At 44.3% G+C, this 15,780-nt stretch overlaps 2 protein-coding genes across 8 annotated transcripts in view; both read right to left on the reverse strand.

The window, feature by feature from the left end:
- Nucleotides 1-15,780, reverse strand: part of LOC144155790 (uncharacterized) — a 41,380-nt gene extending 25,600 nt beyond the window's left edge. For 4 of the 7 annotated variants that reach the window (XM_077687445.1, XM_077687444.1, XM_077687447.1 and 1 more), the window contains exons 1-3: nt 15,362-15,424; nt 9,524-9,566; nt 9,413-9,459 (exon numbers count right to left, since the gene is read on the reverse strand). Coding sequence is in view for 1 of the 7 variants with exons in the window: in XM_077687448.1 (XP_077543574.1) it covers nt 9,413-9,459; nt 9,524-9,566; nt 15,362-15,531 (260 nt within the window). In the remaining 6 variants the exon portion in view is untranslated. Of the gene's footprint in view, nt 1-9,412; nt 9,460-9,523; nt 9,567-15,361 lie in introns of all 7 variants that reach the window. The other 3 variants (XM_077687442.1, XM_077687443.1, XM_077687448.1) reach the window with 2 other exon arrangements.
- On the reverse strand, nt 12,651-15,362 carry Elp4 (Elongator complex protein 4). The gene has a single exon (XM_077687450.1). It carries the CDS (start codon nt 15,139-15,141, stop codon nt 14,056-14,058), a length of 1,086 nt encoding a protein of 361 aa, XP_077543576.1. The 5' UTR covers nt 15,142-15,362; the 3' UTR covers nt 12,651-14,055.

Raw genomic sequence — 15,780 nt, forward strand, 5'->3', positions numbered from 1 at the left:
GGCGGCGCCCCGTCATGTCGTTACGGAGAAACGGCGCTCCGAAAATTGCCGTTTTTTCATCAACTTGCACAAGTAGTTTGTCGCCTCAGTACACATGTGTATTTCTTCTACAGGACTTTGCAATGGTTTTCGATGGGAAAACTTAAAAAAACTCACAGAAAACTCACAGAAAAACTCACAGAACATGCGCAACCCGAGATTGTGACTTTCGAAAAACTATATCAATCAAACGTTTACAAACAGCATCACCTTGGAGATGCTGGAAAGGTATGCCGTCAGAAAGCCTTTTTCCCCACTGAAGCTGACGGAAGTGTTTAAATACTTGGCTGTTTTGACGCAGTTTGGCGCAATTCTGGCAATTTTCAAGCTTTTGGAGCAGCCTGGTGCAGGAAAAAAAATTTGTATCAAAACTGCGCAATATGCGCAGCTGTCTCACCCCTGCAACACAAATATTCAGTGCACAGAAAATGCTACACAGGAAAAAAGATTAGTTTGCGCAGCAATATCAGGAAACGTACCCCTCATGGTAATACCTACCCAGTGCTGGCCAGCACTCAAATAATTTCCAAACAAGCTTGTTTGCACAGAGAGAAGAGGAATTTTTCATTCACCCCAGATGTTCCCTGAGCTGACATTAGCTGAACCTCACATAGATGAACAAAGAAAGGTCTTTACCCCCCTTTTTTTTTTAGTTCTCAGTGAGCACACCTTGTGCTATTAACCAGGTTAGAAAGCAGTTGGTTGTCTGTGCCCAGCAGCAAGTCCTCTATACGTGTACTGATAGCATGAACTAATTGAAATAACGCAAATTACACTCACACTAAAATAAAATTTGCTCAATGAACGACGCTACTCCAGGACATCCACGCACAATAGGAGAACTGTGAAAGCATTCACAGTGGACACAAATGGATTCCCCCTGACGCAACCCCACCCAAAAAATTTTGAGGCCCACTTTTTTGCACAAATATACACCAGGTGCTCAAAGCACCAAAGGCGTGTCTTTAATCAATTTTCATTTACAAACAGCGTTTCATTCGCACTGAAATTTCACGCGAAGGGTCTCAACTTATGGTCTACCTTTCCTAATAAACCAGGCAGCACCAGTGCTATTTTTTTAGCGATTGATTAAGATAGAGTTTTCTCCTATGGCTGGAATAATTTTTTTCCTTTGCCGATACACATAAAAAACCAAAAAGGCTTAGTCTGCCCCCATAGATGAAAAAGAGTTTCTCTTTAGATTGCGAAAAAACTCACAAAATGCGACCTTTGTGCAGAATTTCAGTGTAATCAAGCCAGCTGTTTCTCAGGAACATTTTTTTAAAGACGCTCATTTATTGTTATAGTATCGTGCACACACAATGAGGGCACCCCTTTCCAGCTGCAACTTATTTTTAAGAAAAGAGGGCACAATAACGGTTCCAAACTAGAGTGCACGACTCTGGCATCAGACTTTGGTGGAGGCAGTGCAACCACTAGGGGGGAGGCCACGGACTCGTCTTATCCCCATACACTTACTAACCATGCAAGCATTCACAGGGCGATCTGCTTACTAAATTATGAGGAACTAAATTAAAAAAAAAAAAAACACTTTAGCCATTTATTTCGACTGAAAAAGAAGGCTCGCTTCAAAAGGACCAATATGGTAGCTACGAAAATCCCGTTGACATGAAATGTCAGCATGCCACCTCTTCTAAAATTGGCTTTCGTGTGGCATCTTCCTAATGCATCTGCTTTCTTTCATTCAGTAAACTGTCATGGACCATAGCTTTGCAAGTCCAGTTAATGAAGTTTGTGCTCAGGTGGGTGAAACAGTGTGTTTACAACTTTTTCAGTATAGCTTATACTCTGTTGAGTACAACTTTGCTGTGGTATTATACAATATTACCACAAAGCAACAGATATATTAACGACTCATCTGGAGTGCGGTGGTCAAAGTAGGTCTTAGATGGTGCTGGCAGTCATTTTGGTGTCAACTTGTCATACTGCTACGACCAAAATAAAGTCCAGCTGAGAAAGTCACAAAGTGCCCAAAATGCAATGAAGAGCTGCTGTCTATTGTTCACGAAGCAAGAAAAAAAAAGAAGAGTGTTGTGTAGTTGAATATGGCACCCCGTCACGAAAGCACTGCCTCCACTGCAAAGCTCCATAGCACAGAAACAATCCTCACCTTATTTATACTACGAGCAAAGTGATCAAGCAAGCAAGCAATCAAGCATAGGGAATACAGCAAGGACACAAGGCAGTGGATGACCAAGCAAGCAGAAGATCAGCATGTTCATGCACACATGCACAATATATTGAACAGAGGATTTAGTAAAGGCCTTTGATGCCTTAAAGAAACAACTAACTTCAGCTTTACCCAATTCGTTCGGAAGCAGAAAAAGACATATCAAATTCGTATTAGAAGAGATGCGAAACTGATATTAAACGATTTTGCTAGAAATAATTAACCTTGAAGTGAACTACATCAATGGTTGAGACAGAGAATGTGCTTTGTTTTTTTTTTTGAAAAAGTAGATATGAGAATATTCCAAGTTTTAACACGTCTACAAAAAAGCAGTGCTGTGCAGAGAATAAAAAAATGCATGCATAATTTGCCTCCTCCTATTCACGACACAATAGACCATATTCACACGATCAATCAGGTGCTAGAGAAATGCGCGGAGTATACTCGGTAGAAACCTCAGCACTCATGCAGGCATTGCGGAATCAGGGTGTAGACGAGCATTACATAAGAATACTAGAGGATACCTACAAGAGGTCCACAGCTACCATAGTCCTCCATAAGGAGAGCAGTAAAATACCTATAAGGAAAGGCGTCAGACAAGGAGACACAATCTCTCCAATGTTAGTCACAGCATGTTCGCAAGAGGTATTCAGAACATAGGATTAGGAACAGGTGGGCATAAGGGTTTGCTGATTTGCTGATGACATATATATATGCCTTGCTAAGTAACTCGGGGGGACAAATTGCAAAGCATGATTACCGCACTGGACAAGAAGAGGAGGATTGTGGGTCTGAAAATCAATATGCAGCAAACTGAAGTAATGCTCAACAGCCTTGGGACAGCACAGCGGTTTAAGATAGGTGGCGAGGCAGTGGAAGTGGTAAGTGAATATATATCTACTTTGGCCGAGTAGTGCCCCGAACTCCAAACATGAGGCAGAGATAATTAGAAGGATAAGGATGGGGTGGAGTGCATTCAGCACGCATTCTCAGTGAATGGCAGCCTACCATTGTCCCTGAAGAGGAAAATGTATAACAGCGGCATCTTACCAGTACTAACCTACGGGGCAGAAACTTGAGGCTCACTAAAAGGGTTCAACTTAAATTGAGGACAACTCAGCGAGCAATGGAATAGAAGATGATAGGTGTAACGTTAAGGGACAAGAAGAGAGAAGAGTGGGTCAGGGAACGAACACCTGGCATGTAATGTGAAGGCAGGATAACCGTTGGTCATTACGGGTAACAGAGTGGATCCCTAGAGAAGGCAAGCGTGGCAGGGGTTGGCAGAAAGTTAGGTGGGCAGATGAGATCAAGAAGATTGCGAGGATGGATACATTGGTCGCAGTTAGCACAGGACTGGTATAATTGGAGATCTATGGGAGAGGCCTTTGCTCAGCAGTGGGCGTAAACAGGCTAACGATGGCAAAGATGATTGCAGGGGTGAGACAGCTGAATCAGATTTAGGAGCAGTTTTTGGAGCAGCGAAACCTTGATTTTGGAGCAGAAGAACCTTGATTTGGAGCAGAAGAATGACATTTATCTTATGTCACCTTAGAAGCCTCAAAAATCAAATTTTTGGCAACTCGGGGTGGGGGGGGGGGGAATCGAGTTTTTAATCAGTTTTGAATGTACATAACACTGGAACAGCATTTCAATAAAGTTTTTTCTACCAGAGTATCACAAGGTACAAACTGCAATACCTTTTTACAAACCATTTTTAAATTCTTAGGCTCTATGCATAGATAGCATGGAGCTCCACTGAAAATATCGAATTGAAAAACTAAGCAATCGTAAGGCATTTTTATTATCACATGAATGCCGAAATTATTACTTTTTTAATCCCAGAGTCAGCTTTAAGCACAAGTGCAGAGCCAAGGCAAAACTTGCGCAAAGCGACGTGACAGCCGGCACACCCCCCCCCCCCCCCCCCCCCACCCCCTTCCATTTCAATTCCCACAGTGCATGTTCACTACGATCGTAATTTAAGTAACGTTGGTATGTTTAGCTACCTCTCTTTCGGCATTAAATTTCACTTCACATAGATGAACCATTGCAATATTACTAGCTTGCAATAATAGCCCGTCCCGCAATCGGACATTGCTTGAACATTTGTGGCGATGTAGCCTGCGCCGCCACTTCTGCATTGTCGATCGTCCCATTCCCACCGCTCGCAAGAAAGCAATAACTGAGCATTTTATAACACCGCAATGAGTCTGAAATTTCACTTCAAGCATGCACTGTGCCTCAGACTCAAGGCCGAAACACGGCGAATTCGCAGGCACCACGTTGTTTTAGACGAACATTGTTGGCGCTAGGCGGGAAAAGGACGACGAATTACACACAAATGAAGCGCACAAATGAAGCGAATTCGTCGTCCTTGTCCCACCTAGCGCCAGCAATGTTCCCAGTAAAAAACCAACTAGCCCCATTTCAAGCTCTGTTTTAGACAAACTCCATCTTTCGAGTCACGCAACTTTCCGCAACAGATCAGACGATTGAATGTAGACCCAGCCACCCTCATAACCCCAACCACGGTAGGAATCGGCAAAGAGCACTCTGCCTGAACCACGAGCAACTACTTTGCCAGGTGGCCATATTTTCGAATCTTCACCACACAAAGACGGCGGCGCCCACTAACGTCGTTCTGGAGATACGGCGCTCCAAAAATTGTTTTTTTCATCTACTTGCACAAGTAGTTTGTCGCCTCAGTACATATCTTTCTACAGGACTTTGCAATGTTTTTCGATGGGAAACTTTGAAAACGCACAGAATATAACATGTGCAAACTGACATTGTGACTTTCAAAGAACTACCTCGGGGACAATGTGGACTTTTTTGTTGAATGATCAATCAATTAGACCTTTACAAACAGCACCATTTCGGGAAAATTATGTCGTCAGTAAGCATTTTTCTCCACTGAAACTGAAGAAGAGTTAAAAGCCTCGGCTCTTAGACTGTTTTGAAGCAGTTTGGCGCAATTTTTGCAATTTTCAAGCTTTTGGAGCAGCCCGGCGCAGGAAAGCCAATTTGTATCAAAACTGCGCAATATGCGTAGCTGTCTCACCCCTGTGATTGTTCGCACTGCATATAGCTCATTTTGGTGGTTCACTTTGCTTATTTTCCGATATTACGAGCAAGACTTACTGGTGTAACTTGTAGAACAGCCAGGCCATGCAGTGAAGAATTTAATGCATAGAAAAACTGATTTCTGCACTGCCAGTTTTGAAGTCTGTACAAACTGCCTGACAACATCCGGATTACCCAAGATAAACAGCCGAAAGAGTGAGAACATATTTTTTTAGGACTGCTTCACCTAGCCCAAAAATCTGCCAGTTGCATCGGCAAAAACAAACAGCTGGGATGTATTGTGCTTATTCGCAACCACTGTTTCCTTTCACTACCAGTAACGGCTCACACCCGCCACAATGGCTATGGCATTATGCTGCTGAGCCCAAGGGCAGGGGTTCGATCACGGCCACGTTGGCTGCTTTTCTGATGGAGGCGAAAAGTGGAAACATCTGCGGGTTGAAAGTTCGGCGCAAGTTAAAGCAACGCCGCCTGTATAATCCTTGCATAACGCGAGAGCGAAAAATGGCCAAACAGCCACTCTCCTGTTGCTCTCTCCTACCCTTTCCCGCTCCGTAGCCTTCCTACGTGCTTTCATGTCCGCCAGCCAGCACCGCTTCTTGGAAACTATGCAAAATAGTTAACAGTTTGTCTCGCGTTCCCTAGGCGACGCTCAGACGCCTTCGAGGCAAGCTGACAAACACACCGGACACACGCGGTAGAAGTGGGTGCAGTGTTCGCGACTCGCGAGCAGTGACGTAAGGGTTAATAGAGAAATGCTGGCGCGCGCCATATACCGGATGAGTGCCTGAACTAAGCGTCCCTACCGCTCCCATTGGAAAGCGGGCGACGCGTTAGGCAATGTTTATACAGGTGGCGTTGGTTAAAGATACCCAGGAGGTCAAAATTAATCCAGAGCCCTCCACTACAGCGCGCCTCATAGCCCAGGTGTGTTTTTGGTGCATTAAAGCCCACAATCAATCAATCAGTAACAACCCACAAGTGAAGTTTACACTGGAAGCAAGTAATGGGTCTCTTCAATTTGGCTGTACTGGCTGAACTGGTTCAGCCAATGCAACCCTTGCCGCCTCAGAGTGCAAGTGTAACTTAAGGGGGGACGCGGGGATCAGATTTCGAAAAGTAACCAAAAAATCGTTTTTTCGGAACTCACATTTTCGCATTGCACGTTTTATATTCTATGCGTTCTAAAAGTTTCCCCGCCGCAAACGATCGCGAAGTGCCAAAGAAAAATATTTATATCGGCTGAGGTGGCAAAATATTTCCTCAAAATGACGAAAATACGGCAATTTTCGCAGCGCTGTATCTCCGGAACGACGCTACCGGGCGCCGCCATCTTGGTCGCGTTAGATCGGCCGACTCTTTAACTTTCGTTTTCCGGTCGCTCCTTTTGTCATCGCTCGCTCACAAACGCACAAACGGCAGAAATAGAAAGATAGTGAAACGAAGCAACCGATAGATGGTAACACGCGATTGGCTGTCCGGCCGCGTTTTTAGGTACGGCTCTCCTGATTGGGCGCCGCCATGCCAGCAAAAACATGGCCGCCGGGCTGCTGCGCATTTTACGCGCACTGCGCTCCCGATGTTTTCAAGGTTTCCCGGTCGACTCGGTAGCAGTTTACTCGTTTTATCTGTTGCGGTACTGAACAGTGACATTACTGTTATCGCGGCGATAATGTTGAGATCGTGCGCCAGATAGGGAAGTGCGCGGCTCGAAAGACTCATCGAAAACGTGCCCGCGACGTCGCCGTGGTCTGTCCTTGAGTGGGAAGCGCGGTGCGTGCGCCTACAATTGCGGTTCGTGAAGCGAACTTTCGGACGCATTGTGAGCATTGCGATGTTATAAAACGCTGAGTTATTGCTGTGTTGCACAGCGTGCTCGCGAGCTTCGGGAATGGAATGACCGACTCGCCAGAAGTTGCGGCGCGCGCTGCATTGGCGCGACGTGTTCGGGCAGCGGCCGATTGCGGGATCGGTTGCTATTGCACGCGAGTAATAATAATTGATGTACGGGAAGTGAAATTTAATGGGAAAAGCGAAGTTATCAACCATATCAAGGTTACCTAAATTACGATCGTGGGGAACGCGCGCGTAGGGGATTGTAGGGCGGGGGGGGGGGGGGGGGGGTGCAATGAACCGTCACCTAGCTTATTTGAGAAACTTTTGCCGTGGCTCTAAACTAGTTCGTACAACGAAGTCTGGGATTACAAAATAATATTTTCGGTGTTAAATAAATTAGAAAAGACGCCGTAAGGGTGCAACATTCACAATTCGATATTTTTATTGGGTTTTCTATTTTCGCAATGTTTGCAATTCTGTTGTCTATCTTGCAATGATTGATTCTCCTGAAGGTGAAGAGCATGGTATGCTAATAATAATCAATGTTGTAATTGTGTAAAAAAACTATACTCTGCTTTCAAATAGCTCATCTTATGCTTGTGATGCCCAGATATAACTTTTTGACACCGAACAGCCTCATGTACTAAGCTGTAGCTTTGGCAATGTTATGAAACCCAGAAATCTGCTGAAAGTCTGCTGGAATATTACTAATATAAACTTAAACCATGCCTTATTCTTCATTTTGGAGACAGTTATGCATTAGGCATACATCAAGTAAAGTTTAGGTACCTTAGTAGCCCATAGCAAACTTTGTGGTACACTAGGTGTAAAACTGGTGCTTCTGCCATCTGAAGGCCTGCACATGAAAACCTTCAATTGGCCAGGAAGGCCTCCCAGATGCACCAAATCGAAGGGCAAAGGTCTTTGAGGTTGTCCCCAAGCAAGGACAGCAAGGACTATGCTGCTGGTGCAGTTTGAAAAATCGTGAAGTGTTCGTAAACTTCAAGAGCCGTTTTCTCAAAAGTGCGTTTTACGAGTTCTTCGTTGCTCGTGGAAAGGATAGCATGGCAACCACTGGGCGGATTTTGACACTGTTTGTTTTATTTCAATCCTTGAAGAGTTCTGCAGGGTATGACATTCTCGGATTTTCATTTTAGGGCCTAGATATTTTTTTAAGTGACATTTACGGCCAAGTCAGCTGTATACTACTGGTTACAGGTGAAAATAATGTTTTGTGTAAAAGAAATGAAGGGTGTAAAAAAAATTCGAAGAATGTCATACCCTGTAGTGTTCTTTTGACTACAATTTAAAAGTATTCTGAACTTCCTACCATATGTCAATACCTTGCTAGGCTTTCCACGAGCGGACAACATGTACACCTCTGTAACACAAAAACTACTGAAGGTATCATTCTTAAATTTCAAAATTCACCATTTGGAGTGTTTTCCAATGTGCCTACCAAATTTCATTACTCTATGTCAAAAAATAAAAAAGTTTGATCCGATCCCCACCTCCCCCCTTAATTAACGCCTGGACTCTGCTGTTTGATGACAGAGGAAATGCAGGATGACAGCATGCCTTACCTACTCTTAAAGAAACCCCAAAACACTGCCAATTTTTATATCTTGCCTGGAAGCATCATAAAAAGTATGTATTTTCTTCAAAATGGCTATTGAATGCATTTATCGCCACAACTAAAGGAAGCGGGCCACAGGCTCCAATGTCACTCGAATGACCACGCTGAAGCGTGCAAACAATGCCCAGACTAAGAAAAAAATCTCTTGAGCAAGTTTCCAAATTATCTTTGTTGATTGATTGTAGGGTTTAACACGCCAACACAACGCACGCAATGAGGCGCGCCGTAGTGGAGGGCTCCAGATTAATCTTTAACATGCGCTGAAATCGTGTACACATGGCCATTTTTGCTTTTCACCTCCATCAGAAAAGCGCCCGCTGCGGTCGGGAATCGAACCAGCATCCTTGTGCTCAGCAGCACAACGCCTTAGCCACTGAGCCACAGCGGTGGGTCCAAATAATCTTTGTAATAATTTTAATAGTTGGCTGGAGTACTTTGTGACTGTCTAATCTAAACACGGGTTGCACTTGTTAACCACGATTTGAAAGCAGCGGAGAGAAGCAGGTGCGAAGATCAAGGCCAGTTCTACTCAATAGTAACACAGCACTGAACTGTTTTGAATTATTCCAGAAAATACAGAGATGTACAATATGTAAAAATGATGCTCTACCAAGTAGACATACCGCTTAGTACATCCTTCATGAGCCGTCAGGGCTAGGATGACGACGACCTGCAAAGAGGGATACAGGTTCAATGCAACAGTTGCATAACAGGTGATTTCCTCATAAACTTACTTGGATTAACACTACTGGAATTCTTGCCGACAGCGAAGTATACCTAAAAAGAAAAAAAGAAAAGAAACATCACGTCGATCAAATTCGCCTGGTAATTAAGCAAAGAGGGAGCTGTCGTGAAAGGGCAACAGGATTAGGCCAAACTCTAGCACCGTGAGAATAGTGTACCAGATGACAAACTCAATTCAACTGTGAAAATATGTGCACATTATTCTGAATTAAAATGTATCCACAATAAGTTGCAGGGAAGTTTGTTCAGGCAACAACTTGCAGTTAAAACAAAGACAAAACAACCTTACAAAGAAATGGATATAAAATGTTGTTTACTTGACGGATTTCTTAGATATTTCCACATAATTTTCAACAGTGTCGTAGAGAGAACGCGAGGGGGAAGGAGGGCTAGTGCATCGGGTCGGTCGGCAACTTTTTGAGGGCCGAGTTACATGAAGCCGACACGGCGGGGGCCAAATGCCACATTGCGGGGGGAGGGGGAAGAGGCTTTGCAGGCAAAGAGAAAATTATTCGGCAAATTGACAAGTGTACAAAATTGGAATAGAAATCATTATTTTCAGCACGCATGTTTCTGTCTAAGCCAATTTGAGGTCAAAAACTGCCACGTCGGCCTTCAGATAGGAGGTGGCAAGTCGAAGGGGGAGGGCTCTTACGTGCCGGGGGCCACGTAACTGCCCCACGAACCGCATGCGGCCCAAGAGCCCCAGGTTGCTGACCCCCGGGCTAGTCAAGGAAATGTGTAGTCCAAGACGATGTGGTTTAGTTGATTGGGATAGAGGATGAAGATGCCGAATACACACAGTACGTCTTCTACCTCACATTACGAGTGACGAGTGGTAAATCATTTGCAGTTTGAGGCTTGAGTGTCCCCAGGGAAACCAGAAAACTGTTTCGAAGATTCTCATGAATGAGGCACTTCAGAATCATGCATTCAGCCGTCATCAATGTATCACCTCTAATGCAGTTTTCTTGATTTGGAGCGTTGGAGTAAATTTTTGGCGCAGGAACAGTCTTTAGTACGCATTGCCTGTGCATGATGTATGACAACTTGTTCCTTGTGGGAGAAGCTATGAGGTAGGATTTGGCGAGTTACAGCAGGATTATTTAAGTACTGGCATGGTACAACCCCGATAGTTTGGTCCTGGCACAAATCTCTGCAAAGTTCATCTCTATAAATAGACTCAGGGTGGGTAAGGTGTTCGTGCGGTGGTAACTTTTTTCTTGCACCACCACCATTATGCTTGTAATAAATGTACAGTGGCTAAAAAGACATCTGCCCAAAGCTTCTCAGAGGCCCTTCTGGCTCCTAAAAGTTTCTGCAACCCCCCCCCCCAGACACTATTTATTGAGCATCTTGTGCAGCTTCCTGTGGAGCTCATACACAGCCATGACAGCACCTGTGCACCAAGGGTACTTCAAATTCCTGCATGCCTAAAATGATCGGCAAGTTAATCCCGAAAAACAATATCTTGTGGTCGCCCTCCCTTCAGTTGGCACGCTACCTACATCAGTCCCCCCTCTGCAGCACTTCAGCTAGGTGCAGCTTTGTTCCACAAAATTTTTTTAGCGAAACTTGACTTAAAAGTTGAGCTGTGGCAGGTGAATTTTTTTTTACATTGCACCTTTAGGACAACAAAGCAAACAATGCCTATTTGTCAGGCTTAAGAGATTTGGTCACAATGGGAGCCTCCAGTAAGGTGCCCTTTTTTATTGCAGCAAGAACACCAGCCTAAAGAAACTATCAGGGGGTGAGAAGGCCCATTTTTCTTTCACAGATTTGATACGAGTGCGCCCAGATGATGTCACTTCATTCGAGGCTCAAAGCGAGGGGTACAGAACATCTCACAAGCAATTGCACCGAGCTAATCCTAGATACTAACTCCTTCAACAAGGTAGGCCCTCCCCGCAATCAAGCACCGATTCAGTGCATGCTTGGAGAAAGTTCTGCACTTGTAGTTATGACTAATGATAAAGCATAGCATAACAACCTTTATTTCAGCCTAAGTTTTACAAGCAAGCGAAGTTCTCAAAAATTATTTCCACACACAACTGCAAATTTGCTTAGCAATTCTCATTTCATGAGCATTTCAAAGCTTTAAACACTTCTTTCGTTGTACCTGCCTATCAGTGATAATCAGTTATATACCATGCACATCACAATGGGAAATAAGTAAATACTGATAGACAAAGTGCAGGTAACACATTATTTCATAGGCTAACAGCGATCCGGTCCCCAGACCATTGATACAATACACACGATGCTGAAAGGCAACACTAAGGCAATGTAGTAAACTTGAGGCAGATTGGATAGTCGTATGTGGCCAGACGTGCTTGTGATGATTTACCAATCTGCACTGAAGTCCATGCATCACCTTTAAATTGAGCTGCTAATGCACCATACACAATCTTCAACATTATTGTGTTTTTAAACTGCACATCAGCGCACCTATCATTCACTACAACAGCCTACGACATGCAGCTAATGTCAAATTCTTGGCCACAGAAGAAAAAATAAGTACAACAAAAATCTAGACTTGCTCCCAATGCAAACCACTACTGCTACGTACACCTTTTCACCTCAAGATTAGTGCACTTACAAACAAACATACCAAGTCCAAGATCTTGAACTGGAGTTTCTATGCAACTGCTATCTACAAAAATATTATGCTTCAAATGAATTCACAGGTAAACACAACGTACACCCAGTGCAGGTGTGCAAATTACCGTCCGGCAGTTATCTGTTATGATAGACATCGCATTCAACCATAACACTTTCCTTACTAATGGAGCAGTTTAGTTTAGAAGAGTGAAAACATATGCACAGAAAACTTTGTCAAGTGCATCGCAAATACATTTTACAGAGAAGTACATGACTCGGTCCCCCGACATTTTTTCGTGTCCATCGGCAGAATTCACTCCACGGCAAAGCCAACCTGCTCTAGAGGGCTGTGTAGCTCTCAATTCAGTGACATAGCTTGGAAATTGCGCCACAATTGGCCCCGCTATCACTACACAGAGGTTCCTTTATGTCATAATTAGTTCACCATAGAATTGTAAACAATTCGGAATTCCTGTCTGCTGTCTATACACTGGCTTTTTTTACAGGAGGAGTATATGGTTACAGAAAACGGCTCTAACATGTTTTATCAGAACAACTCCACAGCAAACTTTAAGATGGACTGTGCAAGCGACTCCATATAGATGAGGCACGAAGCCGCCCGTACTAAGCCATTCCAGCCTCAAGACAAAGACACCGTGAAATGGAACTAAGATAAAATTGTAGCTCATTTAAGTTTACTTATTTGCAAATTACAAGCCATTGTGTTTTGTCTCTTGCACTTGTTTGGACTGCGTCCCAGTTAACTGTGTTTTGTTTCTTGCCCTCATACGGCAGCTCCGCTGTCCAAACATGTTCCAACGTGCTTTTGGGGCCATTTTTTTGCAGTATTAACAAGTTATTCGACAAGCCAGTTTGTTACTGTCAAACAGCCACCCAAAGAAATTGTTGGGGCATCCTAGCAACATTTCAAATACATGCGATCAAAAGAGAGTTTTCTAGAACAGACTGGCGTATGTCAATCATTTTTGCGCTCAAACAACCTCCCTTATTCATAGTGAGGCTCATAAGACAGTCAATGACCACATGAGTGAAGTTTATAGTGAAGCCATCTAGGTTTTAATAATGAGGAGGCCAACCCAATGGAGGGGGGGCACTTGCCTAACACACAAACAGGTTTTACAAGGTGGTGTCCCTACTCCAACTAGCTTTGGGCATTAAGAAAATGCATATTTCATACACACTCAATTTAACAATGCCCAAGACTTGACACCTGTGGCAGATCCCACCCCCTTAAGAATAAGTCCCTCTAGATGCTCTTGGATGCTTCACTGTGTTATTAAACCCTGTGAAAGCTTTTTGCATGGCTTTTGCTAGTTTTCTTTGTTGGATATTGTGTTGACATGCTCTTATTTAAACCTGGATGGCTTTGCGATAAAATTCCCTAACTACAAGCACTAGTGGGGTTATCACCTCTATGTCCCTCATCTTAAGAGTACTTGACCAAGAACATGCAATATCACCTCAACCAACCTTAGTTCTTCAATTCAACCCTGCATTAACTATGTTTGACATAAGGTGTAAATAGAGGAGAAAGTACAAATAATCCTAGAAGCAAATTCATTGTGCTATATTTCTTCATTACTAGTAATAATACATCAATTGACCACAATTAAGCACAGGTTTCATTTACGCATTCACTAGAGAAGGTCATATTTACCACAACATTACTGAAAAATGGTGCAAATACTGCTCCAGCTTTCAGTAACATTTCCATGGTATTATATGTCACATAAGAGGAAAGAAAATGGCAAAGAATGCTGTCATAGATGTGCACTTGATTCAATGCAAAGCTGCATACAAAAAGGTCCGCGAAATGCAATTTTATCAAAGGATGTGGAACAAATCAAACATGCATGCGGCATGTCCGGCGAAATTTGATTAATGAAAGCTTCGAACGGTTTTAGAAACTGAACTTCTGATTGCTGGCACATGCAAGGCCAGGCAACTTGCTGTCTGCCTTGTCCTCACTTTCCTGTTCTGGTGGTAAATGTAGCCTCTCAATGAGAAACTTTTTTGGTCTTTGGTGAAACAGGAAGTCACTGTCTGGGACGCGAACGCTGAACGACGCAAGACGGCAGAGCTTCACAATCTGCAGAATTCCATGGTAATTTTTGTACAGCGGATTGGCCCCCCGCTCATGGTCATCAAAGGCCTGGATCTTGACCACAATGTCCGCTAACGCCCGGCAGCGCCGAAGAACGCTTGGATGAGCTCGCGCGGCAACAGATGGTATTGAAACAAAAACGCTGACCGGCTCCCCTCTAATGAGAGACTTCAACGTATGAAGGAACGAAGGGAGGCTCTGTTCCGTGCCCCAGGCAGGTGAGCAGAGCCCATGTAAGGCTATTCTTGTTGCTCTGGACGACGGGCTCCGGTCCTCATTGCCTTTTTCAACGAGCACGTTCACATCGGCCAGCACAGAGGCGTAATTAGGCTCCAAGACAAAACCGGCAGCCCGGTTGGCCAGTTTCCCCACATTTTCGCAAGGATCGAACGTAGTCGTACAAGCTTCGGCAAGTTTGGTACTTTCAATCCGTTCAGAGAGGTCAAAAACATGGTCTAGTTCTTCGTAGTCCAAAAGGGAGTCTTGCTTCGCCATGCGTTCGTAGCGGAACGCTATCTTGAGGTCGCCATCACTCGTGCTAGACGCAGTAGTAGTACTCGCTTTGTCGGCGGCACACGAGTAGACTGCTTTGGGCAGCTCGCGAAGAAATTTCGATGGCTCAATGTCACTGCTTGCAAAATACACATGGTGGTTTTGCTCGATTCCTTCTGCGACGTAGTACTTGAGCAACTGCTTACAGTACGTACCGAAGGCGTCCTCCTCCACGAGCAGAATGCCCCCGAGAGGCAAGCCGCCTCCAAGAATATGATCGAAAGCAGAAACGCCACACGACAGCACTGTCTCTGCGGAAAGGGGCGACAACTTCGTGCCCGGAATACTACGAGCAGAAGGTTTGGCACATTTCTGGAAGCTGCTGCTCATTTTTTCCCGAAACTTGCTGCCGTGACAGACGCACGAATCGAGACGCACTAATCGAACACACGACTGTCACAACCACGAACGCACCAAGCAAAGAACGCAATTTGTGCACTATTTACCAGACGGAGTACCGTCTGCGAGAGGTCTAGAATGATATGTAACCTTGAAAATATACACTACAACTAAAATTTTATGCATACGTTCCTTTGTACTCGCCACTTACCAATACGCACGCAGGCACGCAGGCTGCTTCTCATCCGGTGTAACTCTGCGCCCTCTAACGTGAGATATTGACGCCAACCGCATAGCGGCGCCACACGATGCTAACCTCGTATGCCTCGTACCCAGAGAATAACCATAACCACGTGCGACAACAACAACAAAAAAACGCATGCCTTGTATCAAAACAAACGCAAGGAAGCAAAGAACATACGGTTGTTGTCCGTGCCCTAGCAAATTATCCGTTTGATGCTTGACCCGTCAGCTCGACTGTGGTACAGTTGGTACCGCAAGCTAAAAAACCAAGCTATTTTAACTTGTCCTGTTTCCAGCACGAACTGAACTATAACCCATTCTGCTAGCCATCTTCCATTATGTCAAAGACTGCAGGAGGTCGTTGTTCACATTTAAGTGACGCTTCTT

This window comes from Haemaphysalis longicornis, unplaced genomic scaffold, assembly GCF_048455015.1.
Source record: "Haemaphysalis longicornis isolate Haplotype H1 unplaced genomic scaffold, Haemaphysalis longicornis Haplotype H1 scaffold_1, whole genome shotgun sequence".
NCBI classification, from domain to species: domain Eukaryota; kingdom Metazoa; phylum Arthropoda; class Arachnida; order Ixodida; family Ixodidae; genus Haemaphysalis; species Haemaphysalis longicornis.

Bases quoted from the DNA above. Each gene is read 5' to 3' on its own strand.
- Elp4 (XM_077687450.1), bottom strand. From the start codon at position 15,141: ATGAGCAGCAGCTTCCAGAAATGTGCCAAACCTTCTGCTCGTAGTATT.